We start from the raw sequence: 25837 nt of genomic DNA on the forward strand, positions 1-25837 counted from the left end.
CATTTCATTTCTGTTCATGCTGTCCTACACCATTGTAATATACCTTTTATATAAATTACAGTCCAAATCCTTTCTCATAGTTTCTAAGTTGATAAGTAACTTTAAGGATCTTTAGGCTGTTCATCAAAAGGACAAGGTTTGCTGGGCGCTGTTACCTCAGGAGCATGATTAACTCAACAAAAGAGAGAGAGAGAGAGAGAGAGAAGAGGAGTAGAGCTGTGACATGGAGAGAGAAAAGCAATTATTGCTGCATCAGTCCAGGAAGGGTTATAAGGCCATTTCCAAATATTTGAACTTTGCAGGGAGGTGCTAGCTCAGTGGTTAAGGCATTTCTACTTTGGACCAAACGGTCACAAGTTCAAATCTCAGCACCACCATGCTGCCACATTAGTCCATTTAAGGACCTTGAATCCCAATCAACTGCTCAGCTGTAAGTCGCTCGAGATAAGGGGGTCTGCCAAATCCTTTAAATGGAAATCAGGGTGCAAGTCGGGACTCTGGCAAGATCAGCTATAGCAACATAACTGAAAGCTGTAAGTAAAAGGGACAGACAGAATGGAAAATAAGGCGGCCCACCACACCACCATCAACAAACCCGAGTGAACAAGTGAGAGTGGATAGTCAGCATAAAAATGCTAAATAAATGTAATGACTAAATAAATGACCAAATAAATATAAATAAATATTCTTTACCTAATTAGCACATTTTCTGGTGGGAACTTGCTTTTATTTTAACTTTGGGATTAGATTTATGAATGTTTAAACTGTCATAAAGAAAATGTGTATCGTGTACAATAATGAAATGAACGATTACGATAATGTTCACGTAAATATTCGACATGCTTGTTAATAAACTGTGAGAGATTCTATATAACGATCTTCATCAGGCTGCTGTGTTCTCTAGATTTGACTCATGAATGTCAAACAGCATATAAAGTCTGAATAAAAAAACTGTTTTGTTCGGGCGGTTCTATAACCGCCACTAAGCAGACTGACAGGCGTTCAGGCCCTGAACAATGTGCAAGCAGGGATTTATAGCGGCAAAAAAAAATAACATTTTATTTATTAATGTTTTTTTATTCATCGAGGAAACCCCTCGATGTCTCTCTTAGGCACTATAGACTGAGATTGTGTCTTTGATACTGTGCATGGATCTGCAGTTTGCTCTAACAAAACACTTAGTGCTTTGTTCGTCTACTTTTATCCTGTGTAAATCTTTTTGTAAGTCTGTAGGCTGAATGTCGGCTACTTTAAAAAAAAATTATAAATAAAAAAAATTCTTTAAATATATATCTCGCTAACAAAAACTCTTCTTGAAAAAGATTTTTCAGTTTTGATCGGGTCATCTTAAGCTCCAAGTTTTAAGCTGGACTAGATGACTGATAGAAATTGTTGCTCTAAAACATCTTTACAGAAATCTATTTAAATCCCAAATGAGCAAGTTTGCAGGGACAATGGCAGAAAAACTCCTGACATTGAATAAGTGATAGGATTTATTTTTGGGTTTTTGTTCTGGCTCGGGAAAACCTGTGTTCACGCTGCTGCAGCCACTTCTGCATTAGCTGAGGGAAAGTTTCTAATTAGACTCGCGGAGATGAGATTCAGATTGCAAAGTGTTTAATTTAATGCTGGAGATGCAAAAGTATAAATACATTATAAAGCATGTCCTTGTCATGGTTAAGTCTTTGTCACTGTATGAGATCATAAAGATGTGATAGATAATGAAAATCTACAGAGCATTCAGTACATTTAATGTACATGGTGGTATGGGCCTGTGATCAGCTAACACACAAAAAAAACGTGACCAGCACAGGCATAGAACATTGTGACCTCACTTTGGGGAGCATCATGACTTCATACCAGGTAACATGATATCTATGGAGAACAGAGAGGGCAGAACATGTCAGTGATAAGGTTATTTCATATCAATAAAAAGGATGCCTTATGAAGACCCAGAATCAGAACATCCTGTATTGACATTGAGTAGACACAGGATAGTGACATTAATAGGGTACCAAAAGAAAAACACACACTCACAAAGCATATTTTATTTTATTTTTTTATTACATATCAGTTAATGGAAAGCATTTGAATGCATAATAATATTACTCTTCAATACTGTGAGTGCTGACAGTGTATTAAATTCATAGTTTACAGAAGAGAGAAACCTTTTTCTAGAAATTTCCAGAAATAAAATATCATAAAAAGGAATAAATTTTTCTTTCTCCAGTACCGGACGCTTTTTTTATGCTTCCCATTTGCCTTTGAAAGTTTGAGGCACTCGCACACAGTCCAGCCGGCGCCAGTTTATTTCCGGCTTTAGCCAGCAATCAAAACAATAAAGTTCTAGGAAATTAGGTTTGATCTAATACTTAAAGGTTTTTTGGGTGAAATTATGAGTGAAATGCAGTGAAACTGTTTTAGAAACAACAGACCCTGCTTTTCATTTCAAATAAAGCAATAATTCATATTTACACACTTATTTTACACAATCATTTCCTGGTTAAATCTTCCTGTATAAGCTTTACTGTCTGAGTCTTTAGAGTTTACATAGAATGGTGCATTAACACAAGGAATGTCCAGTGAGTGATGGTTCTGTGACGAGAAACGTCTGGTTGATGAGAGAGGTCAGAGAAGAATGACTAAGCTGATTGGAATTGACAGCTGACAGGACGACTACGATGGCTTGAACAAAATCTCTTTTACAACCATAAGGAGCAGAAAGCATTATACACACCATGCTTTAGTTTGGAGAAAAACACACTTGGTAACCAACCGAAGGAATCTGGTACACTACCATGGTCTTCAGGACTATCTTCATCTGATCGCATCTGAGTCTCTGAATTACCAGCTGTACCTATTAAATAGTCACAAGTTACATATATGGTCTATGTTGGTTTAAAAATAGTGCATCTGTTGAAAACACATCTGATTATTCAGAATAATGTATTCAAATTCCATTGCACATCTAATCTTTGCATTTCCTTTGATATTTGTTGAGGAGTTCTCTCACTGCCCCCTCTTTTCTGTCCCCTCAGGAATGGTTTCTTGGCAAGCCGCTTCAAGATGACGAATCCACCATCATCCACCATTACGCCTTCGCTGACAACCCGTCTGCCTTCAAGTACCCCGACTTTAGTGCAGGGTGGGCCCTGAGCATGCCACTTGTCAACAGGTCAGCCTGGATCTCTCACTTTCAGCTCAGTTAATAGTATGATTGGCGTGACATTATCCGGCAAAGTCACACACAATGGAGGTGAAAGATGGGACATGAAATTGTTCAGGCTGCTCTGGCACCGCTGGGGTTTTTTTTCACTTGTTCAACGAATATTTCTTTATGAATATTTCAATGTGCTTAGCATGCTACTTCTTGCCCAATACTTCTTCTCTACCACTTTTAGTCAAACAAGCAACTTCAGAGCTCCCCCTAATGATTATTTGATTTAATTGCAACCCAAAATAATTAAAGATAAACAAACAAATTAGCAAAGTAGCTAATATCGAACCTGTCTAAGAGCACAGTGATATCTGTTATGGAACAGGGAGTTTTCTACTAAACTTGAACATCAAAAGTTTTGAAAAGAGAAAGGAATCCAGCAATTTTTGTTCAAGCCCTCTGGCTGTTTGTATGAGGAAATTGTGGTTCGTGTTACAAAAGCGTTTGTGTTTTCTGTGATCTTTAATCAATTTATCTACTTTCTTTCCTCCTTTAATGGTACGAATCAGGGATTATAACAGGCTGTGAAGGTTAGCTTAGACTTCTCTATCTCCTGCCACAGATTCTAGTTTCTTGTGAGACTGATCTCCAGACATTCCCAAGCCAGCTGTGAGATATAATGTCTCCAGCAGGTCTATGGAATCCATCCAGTGAGACTCATTCCACGTTCATATAATCGTTTAATTAGGTCTGAAAGCTGGGAAAAGTCTAAAATGTTTTCCTTGTTTGTAAGGATGTGTGTATATTTACAGTGCACACACTTCTGACCATGCATATGCACAAACTTCTAGTGAAGGAAAGTGTAATGAGTAAACTGATTATGAGGATCTCTCATCACAATCATTGAAAGTTGTCAGCATAATCAATTACTGATTACGGTGTTCACAAGGGGCAGACAGGTGACAGGTAATATGCAAAGTACAATCAAATGAAAGGTATATGGGACGACTGATTGCTGACCTATAAGTGGCTCATATTTGGATTGTTTTGTTTGCACAGAATAGTTTTTAGAAGTTTTTGTATTGGTTTTTATCCTTAGTTTTTAGCCGACAAGCTGTGAGCCGTGCAACGATGCATCTTATGTACTACGTTACATTCACAAATACCACAGATAAAGGAAAAAATAAATAAATAAAGCAATTGTAATTGGCGTATTAGACTGCACATATGTAGCTATGCATTGAACATTATATGATTTATTTAAACAAACAAACATGCTTGTCACATGTATTTTACAGGACAGGGAAATTATTTCTTTGCATATCCCAATGACATAATTTCCAATCCCTGGGGCACAGATTGTTAAAGGCCTTCCTCAAGGTCAAACAAGTGGCGATACCAGGACTTTAACCCCCAACCTTCCGCTCATTAACCCAGTGCCTTAACCTCTGAGCTACCAGCTTCCCTAATGAAAGTGTGTTAGAAACTTTTTTCTACTTTGCTTTACATAATATTTGCTCTCATTCTTTATCACTGAGGTACATCTCCGTAAATGTGCCATGTTGTCTTTGCCAATTCAATGCCATTTACATTTATGGCATTATGACTTACGTTTATCTCATCCATACAGCCGAGAGGCCAGGGGCAGGAGTGGCAGCTTGGTGTGCCTGAGATTTTAACTTACAATATTCAAATCCAAAGTCTAATGCCTTTGCCACCAAGCTACCACCTCCTCCCATAAGGCATATAGAGTGATTTGGGGGCGTTATTTTCTTCCGAGGTTCCCTGGTGGTCTAATGGCTACGATGTGGCGCTCTCAATGCTGCGGCCCGGGTTCGATCTCCGGTCAGAAAACCAACCCCAGCTATTAGGGTTGCACAAGCCTTAGTGCCAGTCCCAAGCCAGGATAAATGGGGAGGGTTGTGTTAGGAAGGGCATCCAGCATGTGCCAAATCAAACACGTGGATGATCCGCTGTGGCGACACCTAAAGGGAGAAGCCGAAAGTTAGTTTATTTTCATCGCCTGTTCTGTACAGCCCTGTGACCAGTGAGTAATGAATAAAATGAAATAATCTTTTGCTGCTCAATGGCAGTATTTACAAAAAAATGTTCTGAGGTTTTGAGGTTTTATGATCAGTTGTCCCACTCTGTATTAAAAGACCTGGAGGTTTTTAGTGGAGTGACTGATCACTGTGCCAGAAGAATGAAATTAGACCAAATAATTTATTACAACTATATTGAGCTGTCAGTTATAATGTAAACATCACAATATATGGTGCTTAACACACACTCATTATTTAACTCAATCCATTTCACCACCATTTATTTATTTATTATTTATACTTAACCATATTACACTGTTTCACTGCTGTTTTTTGCACCTATTGCTGTTTTTGCACTGCATTGCGTTTGTTTACATATAATCTTGATTATAGCTTTTATTGTTCCCTTTGCACAGTGCTGTATATTCAAAGTATACAGTAGGTTTACTGTTCGGCGCTATCTTGTGTTATGTGTATTGTCTTGTGTTGTCTGTACTGTTTGTCTGTCGTCTGTACTGTTTTTGTCTGCACTGTTTACACTAGGTTGCATTAGATGCACTTTATGTAGCTTCATGTTGTGTTGTAGCTCTATGTTGTGTAGTGTAGCACCAGGGTTCTGGAGGAACGTTGTCTCGTTTTCACTGTGGAACACTGTGTATAGTAGAAATGACAATAAAAGCCTCTTGACTTGACTTGCAGTTCATTCCCATCATACACTTAATAATGCGATTGTATTACTAATTACATTGGATTTTTTTATTTCAGGCTCTCCAGTAAAGTCCAAAACCAGCCTCTGAGGTCGGACTTCACCATAGACCTCAAACATGAGGTGAGACGACTGCATGCAGTGATTTTGCACACTGATGCACTTTTTTTTAAGACTTCAGTGAGGAAGCCTATGGATTTTATATTTTATTTTCTCATTTGAAGCCGCTCTGCTGACTGCTGATATTCTCTCTGTACTCGTAAGCACTCTGATCTCTTATCATGTCCTCTTTTATACGGCTTTCTATCCAGGCAGCTTTCCAATTTGAAATAGTCACGCTGCAGAGTCAAGGACCTTTTCAGATCGGCAATGCCACTCTGTCTTTCTCTGTCTTTCTTTCTCCCTCAGTCTCTCTCTCTCTCTCTCTCTCTCTCTCTCTCTCTCTCTCTCTCTCTCTCTCTCTCTCTCTCTCTCTTTGTCATTCTCTTTCTTTCCCTTTACTTCCTTTATTTTCCGAAGCCTTCTGGAAAGTCTCCTAAAGGTTTTTTGTTACACTCACTATCACTGCACATCTTCAGTTCTCTCTCTTAAATTAAATCACCTCCATAATACCTCCATCATGCTTTTTTCTGTTTCTTTTTCGGGTTTCTTTTATATCTCTTCGTTTCGGCCGGCTTGCCTTTGGTGCACAGGGTTGGATTGTTTTTTCTTCCTGAATGTTCTGTGAAAGTCACATTTTCTTTTCCCATTGTCTATGAAGGCACATAAAAAAGTCCTGAACTATCTAAAGATGTTTCCATTAGTTTCCAGCCCATAGTGTGGAAGTAGAGGTGTTAGAATATGTCCGAATATAAATGCTTTTTTAAGAGTTAGTAATGTAGCTGGCAAATCTTTCTAGTCCTCAGCTTTAAGATTTGCACATTTGACTCTTCACTGATTAAATGAATTTGGATTTGAGGTTATTTAAGAGTTATGACAGGGCAGTATTACTGTGTGAAGCTGAAGCGTTGTGACCCCTCGGGAAGGGTCTCGTTGAGGACGATCGTTTGAGTCAGCCTGAATGTCTCTTTGGAGTACGTCTGAGTAATTAGGCTTTGGATTTTAATCTTGAAGACATTTCCTCCCACAACCCCAAGGTGTTTCATCAGTTGTTGTGAGAAATCCCTCACTGACTCTCAAATAGCAATGCAATGTGGAGGCTTTTTTCCAAAGGTCTCAGGGGTCTCTCACAGAAAAAAAAAAAATTCATTTCATTTATCTAATTCGGAAGAATGAACGAACTGACTAACAAAATTATTGATTTGATCGCTTTCAAAGGATTTGATCCTGCATTTTCAAAGAAAAAAAGAAAAAAGAAATTGAACTCACTGCTCTGACTCAAAGATCAAGCCAAGCTGTGACGGGACACTTCAATCATTCAAACATCACTGAAATGCCAATGTTGGGACCCTTAACGTTCTCTGCTCCAGAACTGACCCTAGCATCAGACTGTTAGATTAGACTGTTGTTTAGACACTGGATCTCCTTGAGTGTTTAAAGGTTCTGGCATGGAGAAGCTGGTGTTGGATCTGTGATAATTGCAAATGTTGAGCTATTTTATGAGTTGCTCAGTAGCTCCAAGTTTTATAACCACAATGACTGTAAATGACTGTAGAAAAAACATTACTTATAATCTTACATTCCAGTGTTCATGTTAGTTCTCACTCTCCAGTGTTCTGTATTGTTTAAAGATTTATGATCACACTCTTGATGTCACCCAAATGAGGATGGGTTTCCTTTTGAGTCTGGTTCCTCTCAAGGTTTCTTCCTCATAACATCTAAGGGAGTTTTTCCTTGCCACAGTCACCATGGCTGCTCATCAGGGATAAATACACACCATTCACATTAACTTTTAAATTCTGTAAATCTGCTTTGAAACAATGTCTTGTAAAAAGCGCTATAGAAATAAACTTGACTTGATTGTTGTATCACAGTGTAGCTGAAATATGTGTATTTAAAGCATGTCACACAATGGAAAACAAAACTGTACTTGATCTGCAAACTTCACAATTAGACAGCAGGAGAATTTATAGTCTGCATCTTCTCATAATCATTTCAGGAAGACCACAGAAAATACCCCAAATCAGTAAATGTTCATACATGATACATGTTTAGATTCAGAACCCAGACAACCTAATAATCATCAGATGAGGAAACACAGCTAATTGGTTTATTTTACTAATTTGACTATTAATGTGACTGATCTTCAAGAGTGCTGAGGAACTGTAATGATTTAATGATGAAATACTGACTATATTGAAAAATTGTTTATTTTGAGCATGAATTGACAAGGTCAGGAATCAAATATTTAAACACTGCTGGTTATAAACAATCATTACTTTGCTTTGCTTCTGTTGAACCACTGGTGTAAACTTCGAATGTTGTTGTTCTAGGTGGCGCTGTATATCTGGGACGAAGGCAAAGGGCCTCGGCTCACTGACGTTCCTGAACTGTGTACGTTGCCGGAGAATTCAACTCAAGCCCGGCAGTGTGCCACTACTGTTAACACACATTCACCACTGTGTGTAGGTAAACACAACATCTGGCAAGCACTGTCAGTCCTCAGTGTTCTCTCTTCTTCAGGGAAGCACTGTCTTATTTTATTTCTACAAAAAAAATATTCAACATGTAAAGCATAAAGGATGCACCCTGTAGTCACTGTAGACGATATTTTACTCAGATATATTACACATAGTAACGTTTATCAGTGCAAAAATCTTTCACTCAGTAAATACACTTTTATATATAAAATAAACCAAAGAGAAACAGTAGAGTTTAAAATATATACTGTAAATATATGCAAACATACGATGAATCACATCAAAATGTCATGCGTGCATGCATACATGTCTTTTATATATTATATAAAACCAATTAATTGTGGGGTCCCTGGTGGTCTAGTGGTTAGGATGCGGCGCTCTCACCGCTGCGGCCCGGGTTCGATCCCCGGTCAGGGAACCAACACCAGCCACTCTTAGTGCCGGTCCCAAGCCCGGATAAATGGGGAGGGTTGCGTTAGGAAGGGCATCCAGCGTAAAACATGTGCCAAATCAAACATGCGGATGATCCGCTGTGGCGACCCCCTGATGGGAGAAACCGAAAGAAAGAAATAAAACCAATTAATTTTAAACTATGTTATTATTGTTATTTTCTATATTAACAATTATTAATACTAGATAAACAAATTAAAGATCAGAAGGCTGTCCACTTGTAGTATTTTATGAGTATTGCTCTTATTATTATTATTATTATTATTATTATTATTATTATTATTATTATTATCATTGTTGTATGACTTTTCTTCATTAGACACATGTGACATGGCATTACAAGGACACCAGAGGTAGAAAGGTTCAGCTTAATCACATTTAAAGCCTGAAATCCAGACAAATGTCAAGCTCCTATGATTCTGTATACACTTGATTTAAATTCATCTGCAGTTCTACTGCCTGCAAATACTGGTGTATTTTTACTCTCGGCTAACAAAGTGTCCTCTTAAAAAAAGTTGACATAGAACTCACTTTAACTCCTGTGATCACTGTTTCTTTGAACTGGAGGAAAATATTTTTGAATACATTTCTGAATTTCTGCTGTAAAAATGACCTTCCAGTGAGCCTTGATAAAAATATCATCATCATCATTATCATCATCAATATTGTTATCATAATATATTAATTACTGTATTATTTAACTTCTGATACACAAATACTTCATATTTATTTACATGTTTATGCTATTCTTAATAAAAATATATTACTTATATCAGTAAATAAGCAATAACCTATTTGGGAATGATGTTATACAGTACAGACCAAACGTTTGGACACACCTTCTCATTCAAAGAGTTCTCTTAATTTTTATGACTATAAAAATTATAGAGTCACACTGAAGGCATCAAAACTATGAATTAACACATGTGGAATTATATACATAACAAAAAAGTGAACTGAAAATATGTCATATTGTAGGTTCTTCAAAGTAGGCATCAAGAGAATGCCAAGAGTGTGCAAAGCAGTAATCTAAGCAAAAGGTGGCTACTTTGAAGAACATATTTTCAGTTGTTTCACACTTTTTTGTTATGTATATAATTCCACATGTGTTAATTCATAGTTTTAATGCCTTCAGTGTGACTCTACAATTTTCATAGTTATAAAAATTAAGAAAACTCTTTGAATGAGAAGGTGTGTCCAAACTTTTGGTCTGTACTGTAGATACATAATGAGTGACAAAGGTGCACGCCAGTGTAAAGTAAAGTTTTTTCCTCCTATACCACTCCCACCAGTGTAAAGTGAAGTGCATGTTACAGTGAATTATTTCCTAATAGCAGCATCACATGGTGTTTTTATCCTCTTATACCACTCCATCATTTTTTTATTTAAACTTTGAGGAGCATCCAAGTTATTTCCTTTTAATAATTCAATTAATTTTTATTTGTATAGCACTTTTAACAATGAACATTGTCTCTAAGCAGCTTTACAGAGATAATGTGGTGTTAAAAATGATAAGATGTTCTTTATAAGTGTGTTTGTCTCTGATGAGCGAGCCGGTGGCGACACTTATATTATAAAAGCTGTGAACAGTTATTCATTTATCAGCCTTCTGTCTTTTCTCTTGAAGAATACTAATACAAAACCCTTTGTCCCGAAGACTTTTGCATGGCAGAAAACCTCTGATTGTTAAAAAAAAAAAAACATTGAATGTTTAAACAGTATCTCCCTCCAGAAAACTTCAATTTATTCTTTTTGTTTAAACTTCTTCTCATCTACACAACCTCCTGTCCAAGTCGTTTTCTTACACTACCCCATTGCTACGGTCACTTAACTGACTTCCTGTTGCTGCCCGCATCAGATTCAAAACCCCGATGCTAACACCCGTGTACCTCCTCACAGCTGTTATCTCACCCTGCACTCAGCTTCTCAATCACTGCTCTACTGGTCTCACCATCTCTCAGGGTACAAGAAATACATGCTTCCAGACTTTTCTGTTCTGCAGAATGGGGGGTGGAATAAACTTCCTTTTGATGTCTGAACATCTGAGACTCTAACAGTCTTCAAACAACGTCTACTTTTTTGCAGCAGTACTCAAATTCGGGTATTCATACCCCCCTCAGTCCTTCAGACCCCCCTCAATTTTGCTTGTTACAGCCTGGTACCACAATCATTAAAAATTGATATTTTTTCCCTCATTAATCTACACTCAATTCCCCATAATGACAAAATGAAAACAGAATTATAGAAATGTCTGTAAATGTAAAAAAAAAAAAAACAAGAACATTTATAAGGACACTTTATTCAGTACTTGCATCACCTTTGGCAGCAATTACAGCCTGAAGTCATCAGTGAGCAGTGATTAGGGATTTGGACTCTGGGTTGGAGGGTCATAAGTTCAAATCCCAGCACCACCAAGCGACCACTGCTGAGTTCTTGAGCAAGGCCCTTATGCCTCAACTGCTGTTGTAAGTAGCTCTGGATAAGGGCATCTGCCAAAATGCCATAAATATTAATGTTTTTGGCAGATGATGTTCAGTGCCTTGATTTCTCATGGCATAATGTTTAGAATTAATCCAAACAGTTTAATCTTGGTTGCATCAGCTTGTTCCAAACAGAATGATAGTCCTTCAGGTGCTTTTTTGCAAACTCCAAGCAGATTTTCATGGGTTTTGCACTTAGGAAAGCACAGATTGGTGGTGGGCTACAGTGATGGTTGTCCTCCTGGAACTTCATCCCTTTCTCCATACTTGACCTCCGGAGCTCAGTCAGAGTGACCATAGGATTCTTGGTCACCTCTCTTACTAAGGCCGTTCTCCCCCGATTGCTGAGGGCAAACAGCTCTTTAAGAGTCCTGATTGTGCCAAACACATCTTTCATTTGTGAATTATGGAGAACACTGTGCTTTCAGGACTCTTCAGTGCAGCATGATTTGTTTACTAAAATTACATTTTAATTTTTTTTTTATATATTTTATTGATTCGATTGATAAAAATATGTAGATATTTATATCAATCAGTAACCATTCTGGAACAAAACTAACAAACAGATTTTCAATGAACATGCGAATGGAAAAGCAAATGGGTTGCTTTCTGATCACCAGCAATACCAGCTGTTCAGAAAAGCATTTAATATCTGTTGTTGTGGATCTGTGTCTTTTTCCTGAGTGGACTCAGGAGTGGAACAGGTGGTCACCTGGCTGTGTGGGATTAGTGATATTATTTGCAGTTCTTTACTTGGCCCTGATTTTGTTCTGCCCTTTGATTCAGGAGGACGAGTGGAACAGGGTATGACTCCTCCAGCACCACAGTGCAGCATGCAAGACTGCAAGGGGATTTGTTTTCAGGATTGCATAGCGTATAAACAGAGCGCCGAGTATGAGATATGACCAAATGCAGCTCAGGAAAATAAATACACACAGCTGAATGGCTGCATACACATGTACACTGAGAAGCATGGGGGTCAAATATAGATCCTCATCGTGCAAAGCTGAGCAAACTGATTGTGAAAATTGCATCGTAGCTGTAAACCTTTTTGCAGCGCCAATAAGTATGCAGTCTATCAGATAAAACGGGCAAGAAGTTGAGCAAGGACTTTTGCCTTTAAACCGATTCTATAACCATGATTCACTTTTCTTCTTTTTCATTTTAATTGGATGAATTTAAGCAAAATACTGAAGGGGTAAATCAAGACAAATAGATTTGAGAATCGGAGTCATTGCAATTTAATTCCTGATATTCTTGCCCATATTTTCGGTCTTTCTGATTAGATATGCATCACTTATGCAAACCTAGTCTTTTGATGTGAGAATTGAAATATTTCACTTTGAAGAAATCTGTTGTTTAATTAAAAAAGATCTGCTATTAAAAAAAATTGTTTAAGTATTTAACTTTTTTTTTTTTTTTAACCAGAAAATATGGGCAAAACGAGAGTGACTTTGATAAGGGTCAAATTATGAACATTAGATGACTGGATAACTCCAAATCTGCAGGTGTTCAGGGGGTCCTGCCAATAAAGGAAGGACAAACAGTTAAAAGGGGACTGGTTCATGGACGCACAAAGCTCACTGATGCATATGTCAAGCCAAGGCTGGCATGCCTGGACTGGTCCCACAGAAGAGCTATTGTAGCTTGACTGCTGAAACTGTTCAAGTTCTTGCTGCTTATGGAGCTGAGAGCTCATGTGCCCCCTGTATAAGGGGCAACATACAGTAGGCACTAGAACTGGACCAAGAAGGTCCAACTCGAATGGAAGATGACTTGCTCTGTTTTTTGTATCATCATGTGGGTGACTTTGTATGTGTGTGTGTGTGTGTGTGTGTGTGTGTGTGTGTGTGTGTGTGTGTGTGGTACCTGGATGTACTATGGAAACAGGCAAGCTGGCAGTGTGATGCTCTTCTGAGAAATCTTCCATGGGTCCTGAAATTCATGTGGAAGTTACTCTGACATGTACCCCCTGCCTAAACATTGCTGCAGTTTTACCTCTACATATTCTCTAGTGGCAGTTCCCTCTTTCAGCAGGATAATGCTCCCTGTCACACTGCAAATATTGTATATGATTTGAGGAATATGACAATGAGAAACATTAAGTTCAAGGTGTTAACTTTATCATCAAAATCCCCAGAATTTGGATTTTTTTTTATTCTTCTGTTGTGACAGTTATACAAAAATCGAAAAGAAATCTGAGCAAAGTGGCTTGGTTTAAGACGTGACATGACGTCATCAGATGTAGAAAATCTAGTATAATTTTGTGCAAATCATAAAATTCAGGCCACTTAAATTTTCTAGATGCCTCATTCCAATTCATCTGCAGTCCTGCAGTCAAACGTTGGAATCGAAATCAAATCCTTTTATCAAGAACAAGCTAGGCATGTCCTATCCCTTTATACAGGAGAACTTTCTGAATATATTTCTTCTCATAAAGTGATTAACATCTCAGAAAAGTAATAAGTTGATGCCTTATAGACTTTTAAATGGACACTTTAAATGTACTGGTTTTAATGATGAAACACTAATGTAAGACATCGTTCAACATTATGTGGTAGCTGCCAAAAACACACTGACTGTTGCTACTGACTCTAGATACCAGCGCATAGCAATGTGTAAAAAACTTCTCTGGTGTCTGTTTAAATATCTAAAACATTGCAGGGGTTTGCTGTAATGTAGCTGCAGGTCAGCCAGTTGTAGACATTCCTGATGGGCTTACACTTATTCTCAGTGGAGGAAGATGAATGAGAAACTATAACAGTCACAACTCGCATACAAAAGTACAAAACTCCAGCAACAAAAATCTATTGAATAGATGTTCTTTTCGTGCTCCACGCAACAAATCAGTAAGTCAGCACTGTGATTTTTTTTCTGGCAGAGGCTAAAAAACAAAATTTATATGCAGTCGTTCTCCGGAACTCGCAGGGGTTACGTTCTAAGAGTTCTGAAAATCCGCAAATTTTGGACGCAGCCCCTATGGTACCTTAGTGAATTCATCTAGACATTGTGTCTTATTGTACTTTAATACAATGTTTTTTTTTAATTTGTTAGTGAAACAGTTTCAAATGTTATTCCTAACGTTCCTGAAAACTCAGTCCTGCTGCGGATTCCCGCAAATTTGAAGATAGTCCGCACCTTGTTGATAGATAGGTTCCAAACGAGAACACGCAAATTTTCCGAGCCACAAGTTCGGTAAATTATTGGAGGTTCACTGTATGTGACTAGAAAGAAGTCAAATTCTGACAAATTCTGTTCAAAGTTGAATGTTGTTGCAATGGTTATTTATTAATCGTTACTTGATGAGAATTTAGTTTTATTTTTAATTTATTTATATTTTTATTTTTACAGTATTCTCTATAGATTGTATATTCATTCAGTTTTGGAGTTTTTGGCCTGTTGTCTTTTTTTTTTCAGATTTTTGCTCATATTGATTGATGCTTTAAAAGTTCACACAGAGATATTTTGAAAGGGGATCCTGCTTAATAAAAGCATCTTCTAATCCTTTATTAAAATAAACTGTCACTAGGAAAGAATTTGAATCATTAAATTAACATGGGAAATTATTTTTTTTCCTTCTCAATAAGAAATAATTATAATTCCTCTAATAAGGAGTATAGGAGCATGAGTTTGATTTGCATTGTATTTTTTTTTCATCTCAGATCTGCATAAAACATTCTGGTCTCCTCACCTTTGAATATTTTATCCGCTCACTTCAGTTCTGATGTATCATGACTCTGTGGTGTCCCCAGCACAGATCCTCAGAGCAGATTCGCAATGGCATATTTTCAAATGCATGAAAGTGTGTTTAATTTCCTGATTATTGTGAATGTGGCCACAGCGTTTTGCCCTCTCATTGATGTGCATGTGCCTGCATGTGGATTTCTGCTTGATCATGGACTTGACTTGGGTGATGTTACTGGCCTAGGAATCACTTTAGCGAATGTAGGAACAATTAAAATTGTAATCTGAAATCAAATAGTGGCCTTGTGCTTGTTTAATAAAGACTTCTGGGTCCTTTTAATAAGTAAGTGATAAAACACTTGGGGTTAGGCTGTTACAGAAAAATAACCAACTAAGGGGTTGAGTGGCCTCACTACTCGACGATGTGTTCAACAAAAGTGTTCTATTGTTCTTAAACACTATATGGACAAAGTTATTTGGACTCTTGACTTGTATTTGGTTCTTCTACAAACTGTTACGATTAAATTAGAGGCACACAATTGTATAGAATGTCTTTGGATGTGGTAGCATTAAATCTTCCCTTTATTTGAACTGAACCTTGTTCCAGCATGACAATGCCCCTATGCACAAAGCCAGCTCCATAAAGATAGGCATTGGGTTGGAGTGGAAGATCTTGAATGGCCTGCATTAGAGATTTGACCTCAACCCTATTGAACAACTCTGAGGTGATTTAGAACGATTTACTGCACCCCAGGCCTCCTCAACTCATCTGCATCAGTACCTGAATTGTGGCTAAATTCACACAAACGTCTACAAGAACACTCAAAAATCTAGTAAAACATCTTAGTCAATAGGGACTCGATGTGGAATGGGATGTTCCAAAAAAGCACGTCAATCTTATGTGTCCACAAACTTTTGTCCCTTGAGTGTAATATAGTACACTGAAGATTATATATTTATAAATTATATCATTCATGTGTCATCATTTTATGAATGTTTTTATTTTATGCTATATTAATATATATTTTATATTCTAATAATTATGATTTATCTTTTGTTTAATTATTGATATTTTCTTGTGTTTATCTTTTTTATTTGATTCATTTATCATCTTTATTTCTTTTTTAAATCGAGACACCTTTTATAAGAATTGAAGGAAGAATCGAACCATTTATTTGCGAAGCACATTTCATATACACACAGTGAGAAGCCAAAGGGTAATTGTGATGTATCTATTCCAACACAAAGGGGGGTGAACTGAAAACTGGCAGCACACCTCCTGCAGGTGAAGTGAAGGCCTAAAGTAAAAGGAGGGTTTTTTTCTTTCTTCCTTTCTTTTGTTTGAAAGTGCAAGATTAGCCAAGACTGCAAAGAGTTGAGCTCCACTTGTCTGGGAAACGGGGCTGGGAAATTCACGGGTTACCTGAGAATCTTGAGATTGGTATTTTTAGGATTTCTTATATAAAGCCTGGTGCTTAAGTGTCGAACTAGAATTCTAAAGTCGTGTCATGTGATTGGGATGTAACTCCCTCTCATGGCGAAATGCGGCTTCTGATTAGTTGTATTTTTTAGTTGTTTTTTCAATATACTGGTCTTATTACTTTTATTTTCAATATTAATATAGAATTTAACATATACGTTCTACTTAAATTCAATAATGTTTGAATAAAATATTTATTTTAATTAAATCGCTAATTTTCATATCTTTTTCTTCTTTCGGCTTCTTCCATTAGGGGTCGCCACAGTGGATCATCTGTCTCCATACCCTCCAGTCCTCTATATCTGCCTCTTTCACCCCAACCACCTGCATGTCTTCCCTCACCACTTCCATAAACCTCCTTCTTGGTCTTCCTCTTTTCCTCCTTCCTGGTGGCTCCATCCTCAGCATTCCCCTACTAATATAACTCATGTCCCTCCTCTGCACATGTCCAAGCCTTCTCAATCTCACCTCCCTTACCTTGTTTTCAAAACGTCCTACATGCACTGCCCCTTTAATAAACTCATTTCTAATCCTGTCAATCGTCATCACTCCTAACGAAAACCTCAACATCTTCAGCTCTGCTACCTCCAGCTCCACCTCCTGTCTTTTACTCCATGCCACTGTCTCTAAACCATACAACTTAGCAGGGGTCACTACAGTCCAATAAACTTTCCTTTTTACTCTCGTAGATACCCTTCTTTCACAAATCATATTTTATTAGTCGACTAACTGATCTTACTGAAAGAAATGTAGTTTTTCTGTGATTTTTTTAAAAGGAACATCTGTCACACTAGAGAACGTTCCCTGGAGCACCAATGCTTTCATAAGTTGCTTAAACCTATACATGCTCTGAAAAATTCCTTTCAGGATCAGTTTGTAATCCAGAGATAAAGACTCATTGCCAATAGGAGAGGATTGTGCATTGACCTTGTAGTTGATATTTAATGAAGCAGTAGACAAACAGAAGGAGAAAATATAAATCCTAAAGAGGCTTATCTTATTGTGTGTGTGTGTGTGTGTGTGTGTGTGTGTGTGTGCGTGCGCCAATATCGACATGTGTGTTTGTGTCAATATTTCTATCATCTCATCATGTTTTTTTTTTTTTCTTATCAGGGTGAACCTGTTAAAAAGGAGAACATGTTTGTGGCAGTAAAAACTTGCAAGAAGTTCCACACTGAAAGAGGTGAGTCACTTTGTCATTGCTTTATTCAGGTCAATAATGTTCTACCCCAAGTGGAGTATTCAGAAATGTTTATTTCATACACATTTTTTTTACTGACCGTTTGAGCTTAGGCATTTAAATTCATTCATTTGTTATATAGAGGTGAATCATATGAGACACTACAGAACAGTTTCATTTTGAGATCCTCTGTGGCCTATATTAACTACACCGTTTGAATCAAGCCTGTTATGTGTTTGATGTTACCACAATACTGTACGTCATGTAAAAATGTATGCTGTAATCTGTAAATGCACCTTAAATGCAGACTTCTACATGCTCTGGTTTCTTCCCTCAGTTTGTAGCTGTAGTGGTTGTAACTATGACACAGTGTTTGACTGGGTGTGAGTAGGATTGTGCCTTTCAATTAATCAGCACCCAGACCAGGCTGTCCCTCAACCTGGGCCCTGAGCTCCCTGTGCAACTCCTGGGCAATTCTAAGAACCCGTTATCGGATTATCAGAAAGAGTTTCTGTATTCCAGTGGCACGTTGTGCCAGCTAATATCTTTAGAAAACCTTTGTGCGATTCCCCGATCTTCCTGAGAATCAGAATGTGGGTTTGATTATGATCCGAATGGCCACAAATGGGTTCAAAGTAGCCAGAAATAAGAAGGCTTTCTTCAGGATCAGTATGTAGTTGTAATATGTGTTTAGAAATTAACTCCTTTGGGGTCTGAGGGTGTTTGGAAAGTTTTGACATGCCCTGATATTTGTGTGTTTTTCAGCTGCTTATAAACATACACGTGGCTAAAGTCAGATAACATTATATACAGCACAAACTGGGCTACAATAATGTGAGCAGCATGTATGTAGATGATTGTGTTTTTGAGAAAGCAACGTTAATGCGAGGTAGGAGAAAAACGTACAATTTTAAGTCACTGATATAAAGCCATAAAACACATACAGAACATTTGTTCACAAGACTTTGGAGAACTGGGTGTAGTAGAGCTGTCAGGGTTTTTTGGGCTCGCGGCACTTACATTCAGGTTTGAGGTGCACGCTTCCGGGTCCATCTTGTCAATTTTCCTGCGCCAAACAGTATTCAAGCACACAAAGGACATACACTCTGAGCCAGATTATCTTACTGGTTTGCTTGCATGAGAGTACTCATGCCACCCTGCCTGTTCCTGGCCCAGTTCCTGACCCTGACCCCGACTCCTGCTCTGCTCTGCATCTGCTCTGGTTTGGACACTGGACTGTTTTTGGTTTGTGTTTTTAATCTGCCCACTATTGCTCAGTTGCCGTGCCGGATTTTGATTGCTGATTCTGGATCTCCCTGCTGTGCTTTTGTTTTTCTGGCTTTTGGATTTTTTTGGACAGTTCATTGGACTCTGATTTTTGGTTTTCCCTTCATTGCTCTGTCTGCTGGCTTTCGGATGTTTGGACTAGTTTTTCGTATCTGTTTTTGACCTGTGTTTTTCCCCTTGCCTCTTTCTCATTAAAGACCGTATTTTATATTATTCTGATTTCATCCTGCATTTGGGTCTTTCCTCCCACTCGTCATTTCTGACAGTATAATCTGGCCGTGTCCATGGCCCAGTTCCTGCCAGTACTATTTTTTTTGCTTGAAAATAATGTGAAAATCATCCTGTTCACTCATTCACAGTAAACAATATATCGATATATTTGATTCACACCTGAGAAGACAAATAACCGCATAATGAGCCTTTCAGTCAGGTATGTGACTGATAAGGAATTGCTACAAGAAAGAATATGAGGACAATATAAATTTATATATTTTGTGTTTGTGGTTGATTTAGAATATATTTTTTTATCACGCAAAATAATTATAGGTTCATACATGCCGGATAATATCCATGAGGTGTCTGACCCTGGAAAACCAGTTGCGTTCAGCTGCGCCCCTCTTTCTGTTATTGTCCTTGTCTGCATCTGGGTGACTCAGATTCTATAAAATTGTGTGGTATATGTCCCTTGATATGATTGTGGCAGGAAAAGGAACAGAGAAAAGACTGACCCGCTGGCAGCAGTCTCTGATGGACCTCATATTTACCATGGCCATGTTGAAGAGTAGCTCAATGTAGTGGTAAAGCTCACTGATGCCTGTCCATTTATATCCGTGGTCCTTTGGCCCTAGTAGCCTGAGCATTGGTGTTTCAAAACAGAGTTGATAAGGCAGTTTTATTTAATATAATGGTCTTAGCTGTGGTCCAGGTTCCTGTGCGGGCAGGAATCTCAGAGCCTGTGGAACCATTCCAACACCAAGACAGAGTGGGCTGCTTATTTCCTTTGGCTCTTTTTGGCTCTCTGTGCACTAATATTCTCACATCTGAAAAAAAAAAAACAAGTAAGCATGCTGTTTACACAAATAAACTACATTAATATTATTGTGATTCACTGTACTAAGTGACTAGTACTAATTTATAGAAAAAGAACACACAATTACCACATAGCGCACATATTTTACCGTACAGTAACTACATCAAATAAAAGCAACATCTATTAAATAGTGAATGCACAATTACGGTAAAAGATTCGGAATGAAGTTTAAAACTAAAAGAGACCTACGTCCCCTTCCTGTGCGAGATGCAGGTGAATGCGAGAGTGGTGTATTCACAGTCCTAAAATAATGTTGTATACATTTATTATTCAATAAAATTATTTATACAAGCTGTTTATACAAAGATGTGCATTACTCCCTGCAGAGGTTCTAAACTATGGCTTGAAAATAAAAGTGGGAGGTTTTGGTGCACGGCCTTGCAGGAGGATAAAATATACTTCCTAGTGTCTCTAGTTTAGAGATTAATGGTGACCTTCCAGGCAGAGTTTCAAAGAAAAGCCATGTCTGTGTTTGGCTAATAAAACTTAAAAATGACAAAAAGACTAGACAGAGGACAGTCTTATGGCCAGACGAATGTAAGGGGTTTTTTTTTTGTTGTTTTTTTTCCCACAGACAGGAACATTTGTAAGGCGCAGAACAAATGAAAAGAGGCTGTACTATTTCAAAAAGTACTGTATTTGTTAAATGAAAATCTCTTCTTCATTTATTACTCCTAAGATAATCAGTGGGGCTCCTATCCTTTTAAGAACCGGCCTTTAAAAACGAAAATACAAAAACATAGCAGCCAGCACTTCTTTTAATCTTAAATCCGGGGACTGATTCTTTCCCAATTTTTTCCTTACACGCCAACGTCATCTTTGATCTCGGAAGCTACTGCATCTTTTTGCATGATATATCCCACACCTGCTCCTAGATTTAATAAGTATCTGTCATCTCCAATGTCATTTGTCATCAAATTAATGACACATTTCTAGTATGTCCTCACTGTCCTACACTGAGTTTACTCCATTCTTAATCTCAGCTGCTTTTGAGGTCTGCTATCAGGCAGCTGGAATTACAGATGTTTGCCTGGTTTCCACACTAATAGGGTATGTAGGTCCTCTTCATTAGTCAGTTTTCAATCCTTTCATCAATTTCTAATTTTTTACCTGCTGGGATCATAGTGTGTAACACAATCCAGGTTTGCTTTATTCAGATGATATAGAATTACATACAGATTTATTACATGTGCAGACTCCCCCACCACCTCCCCATCGAAAAAACCAAACAAAAGCTCATTTTAGCGCTTGTCTCTAGTTAGTGTCTACACTAGGCCATTAGCACCTGTAGTGCAGCACCAGGGCATGTCTTTTGACCCTTGCTTAGTTTTCAGTGTATCTCAAAATTGCTTTGCTAAATGATGCAATTTTTTCATTACAAATGGAAGCCACAATTTAATACAATCCATTGCTTATGCCGTATGTGGTTTTGCTCCATATGCCATTCTTCAGCCCTCTCCACTTATTTTGTAACACTGCACAAATAGCTCATATTTTTCCCTACTGTGCAATCCTTTTTACGTAAAACATAATTAAAATCTGGGTTCTTTCCTGAACGTATTAAGTGGCTGACCGCAAGTTTGCTTAGTCTCTGCCTCACACTTTGAGTGCATTTTTATTATAATTTTTAAACTTGAAAATATACACATCATCAGGGGTATACAAAAGAAACTAGAGTTAGTGCAGTGACTCTTTGGCTACTAACTCCGTATCGGAAATAAGATTTGTTTTGCGCATACATGAAAACGCTAAAGAATCAGTAACCCTAGCGTTAGCCACTAACCAGGAAGTGGCTAGCGGCTAATGCTTGCGATTCAAGATTTTTTTTTATTTTTTATTTATTTATTTTTTTCTTTCTGCAAGTTGTATCCTGCATATAACTATGTTTGTGACAAATAAAACCATCTTAAATCTTGACTCTATTTTGCTGGCATTAGCTGATAGACAGGAAGTAGCTGGAGGCTAACGCTATAGTGCTATTGATTCGTTAGTGTTTTATGTCTAGCATCAAGAATTTCTCTTGAAAAAAGAAAGTCCTGACAATTTCACATATCGTGGGAGTGAATGAATGAAGGAGAAAAAGAAATGAAGACATTTCTTAAAGTATGCTGAAATAAGTAGAACAGTTAAGTAGATTATATATTTATAAAAATGGAATATTAAATGTAAAAAACACACATGGTGAAATGTTTTTATTAAATTTTTCTAAATTATAAATATTAATAAATGTAATTTGTGTCATTTCAATTGATTACTTAATTTAATTAATATAATAAACAAGTTTATTGCATTAATTGTTTTTTTCTGTTTTTATACAATATGTTTCGAACGTTGATCACAAATATTAATAATAAAATACGGTAGTAAAAAATTACAAGCAATTTTATGTTTTGCATAATATATAATGTTATATATAATGTTTTAAGGAGTAATTGTAGATTTTCAACTGACATTTCAAAAGCATGCCAAAAAGGTAGTGAACATTATTACATTTAATTTGTAACTTCAAGCACGGTATTATCGTTAGTAGTGTTATTGTATGTGATTGTATATGTTATTGTATGGTTATGTGTGATAACCTACTGTGTTTTAAATTTTTAGGTTGTCTTTTTAAAATCTGTCAATGGGCAACAGATGAAAATTATCCATTGGGGCTAACTCTGGCTTTTTTACAGTATCCTTCTGTTGATCAATGTACATTGTCCCTATTAAATAAATAAAACTAATTAATAAAATATGGTAGTATACCGTAATTTGTTAATAATTTAAGACATTACAGTACATAATTTTGCATAATTTACCGTACTGTATAACCATTACAGTATAAATGTTTGTGGCAGTGGCACGTGGAGGCGCAGTGGCTTGTGAGTGGAGGGCGGACCCAGATAAAATGAGCAGTAAGAAGTGCGCTCTGTTTTAAAAGGAGAAAAACAAGAGCTAAAATTGGTCTTAGAAACACCAAAAAACGCTGGAAAAAAAAGCGTCTAGCACCGAGACATAGGAACTCTGGCGACAATAAGGCATGTCACAAAGGCAGCGTCCCAACATAACTTGGGGACTACCTGTATATAATTATTATATTTTGTTAATAAGACCTACTGTATGAATGTCTAGGAAGACATGAACAGTTTACTCATGTCTGCATTTACTCCAGGTTTCACATAGTACTTTAAATTTAGCTCCCTAAGTGCATTTTTGTGTATTATCTGTACTTAAGCAGAAACCTATATAGAAAACCTCTTCCATTGTATGTTCAAACAACTAGCTAATCTCAGTAATATTTATCTTTGTTCACACACAGTTGAACCTATTTGAATGTGTTGATATTCTCCTGACCTTGACTGTGCCTCTGAGTTTCCAGTGGAACCCCGGTGCCCAAAAATACTGGGTTTGCGTCGCCTCTGCATTTCTTCACTCCACATTGTAAAAAAGAGCAAACATTCAGTCTCTACTGAAAGTAGTTTCTTTAGATAAAATCTTTTTTTCTGTAGAAAATGAAGAGACCTCCTTCTTCATTTTTAGGAGGTAAATAAATATACTGTAACATTTTATTTTCGCATTCGTTAGGGTCAAACCTTTTAATAATTTTTTTTTTATGGCAACCACTGGCTGTTTACACAATACTAGTTTTCTCCATATTAGTATCGGTTAATGTTAACTATGAGACAATACATTAGCTTCATTCTTGCTAGAGAAAGTAGTATGTGTGTTTTAACAATCTATATTCAGCTTGAGTTTGAAGCCTGTGACTGAGTGCAGCTCTTTGTGCACTTGGCTGTAAGGCATGATAGACTATTTCCAGCATTTCTCTAATTATCCCAGATCTTCATGGACCTGAGTAGACACACACATTCCCCATCGATTCTTCACAGCTAAAGTGAGGCTGATCTGTTTTGAAGGCATATCGTAAAAGGAAGGGGTTTTTGTTGTTTTCTTTTATATATATATATATATATATATATATATATATATATATATATATATATATATATATATAAAATCTATTTTAAGAGGAGACTTTTTTCATGGCAATAACAATAAGAGCAGCAGTAATAAGAGCAAACCATATCATTGCTATAACTACAGTATAATATTGGAGAGTTTACGCTTGAGGAAATTGTTTAATGAACTAAGTAACGGATTGAGTATCCTGTTATGTCATCTGTGTGGATATTTCATTTCCTTGTTGTGTGCGCACACATTATGCTTTATAAGGTTTTGTCTGTCAGCCAGATACCATCTTTATTAAGTTGTATTGTGTGTATTTTTTGTAGTTAACCTCTTAATGCTTTTACCAATAGCCACTTCCTTATAAAACAGGATAGGCCTGAGCTGTTAAGGGTCAAGCATCTTCCTCAAAGACCCTAATTTAATGGCCTCCTGGTGGTGCTAGGTTTTGAACTCACAGCCTTTACATCAGTAGCTTAAAGCCTCAACCATCACTTATCTATTTACATTACATGATCAAACAAAGGGTTTTATATTCAGGGTTTTGATTTTAACCACATATATGAAACAGTGGCTCAGTCTCCCACTTTACTTTGTAGCCTGTTCAGAGCAAGTGAAGGGAATAGGGCACACCTTTGTATAGATGTAGGAACTGTCTTTGGATTCCAAACTTCAATGCATATTGGCAATAATCTGCAGTCACATGTTTTAAGAATTAATTTCCAGACTGGTTTTACAGAACTCCTAACAATTCCAAAATATTAGCCAGATAAAATATTTGTGAACACCATCTGGCACAAACCTGATATTCCTGAGTGTGGCTATCACCTTATGTATCTCCTGAGTTACCATCGCCCTGTGTATCTCCTAGGAGCTATATCTCCTTGGGTATCTCCTTAGTGTCTATCATCTTTGACCTTTATAAGTAAGTATGGTCCTTGCAAAGGTAATTTCACTTGCAGTGTTTAATCATTCTTCCTGCTTGGTGAAGTGCTCTGTGGAGAAACATTTTTAATTCACATGAGCCAAATGAAGTTTTGTATCCCATTATCCAGTTATCTCCAAGGTAATCTTATGTTGCTTTGGTACTTGTGGTTGTATAAGTAATGAAATTTCTTTCTGTTGTGACATTACTATTACAGTAATACAGTAGTACAGCTGTTGGTTCTTGATAGTGTTTAGTCACTCATAGATTGTGTTCCAGTGGGTGCATGATAGTAAATAGAGATCAGTGTAATGTGGTCAGTAAGGTGGCTAAAGTACTATTCAATATACTATTGAACTCCCGACCTTCTGATCAGTAACGCAGAGCTTTAACCACTGAGCTACCACTTCCCATTGACCGCAACCAAGATATCATCTACATGGTCTGTCCTTGTATGATATTGCACCTATTGTTTTGCAGTTGGACCTATTGGACTAGTGCAGTTTAATTCTTCTGTATGGTTCTGCTCAAAATATCAACACCTGCCTTATGATTGATTTCTTTTTAACACTAAGATTGTCCTACCTGTTATGTTTTTTAAGAGTTGTTTTGTGCCTTCTGGGAGCTTTACTATATATAACCGTACAGACTGTTGAGAAAGATTTCATTCTGTCATAGTCTGGGATTGAGCATTTTACCACACACCCCAGAGTTTTTCACGAACAGAACATGGGCAAAAGTAATTTATCAGGCATGTGAGCTTTTGTGTTCTGTTGAAAGCAATCAGCTTTTAAGATTGAAGAGTTTTTCCACACACATAAAGAGCTTC

General features: G+C 37.2%; 1 protein-coding gene across 1 annotated transcript in view; it reads left to right on the forward strand.

Annotated features, from left to right (window-relative positions):
* b3glcta (beta 3-glucosyltransferase a) overlaps window positions 1-25837 on the forward strand; it is a 177964-nt gene that overhangs the window by 118619 nt on the left and 33508 nt on the right. The window contains exons 7-10 of the mRNA XM_046862419.1: window positions 3039-3175; window positions 5965-6028; window positions 8338-8469; window positions 17692-17761. Of these exons, the coding sequence (XP_046718375.1) occupies window positions 3039-3175; window positions 5965-6028; window positions 8338-8469; window positions 17692-17761 (403 nt within the window). The remainder of the gene's footprint in view (window positions 1-3038; window positions 3176-5964; window positions 6029-8337; window positions 8470-17691; window positions 17762-25837) is intronic.

Source organism: Silurus meridionalis, chromosome 12 (genome assembly GCF_014805685.1).
Source record: "Silurus meridionalis isolate SWU-2019-XX chromosome 12, ASM1480568v1, whole genome shotgun sequence".
NCBI lineage: Eukaryota > Metazoa > Chordata > Actinopteri > Siluriformes > Siluridae > Silurus > Silurus meridionalis.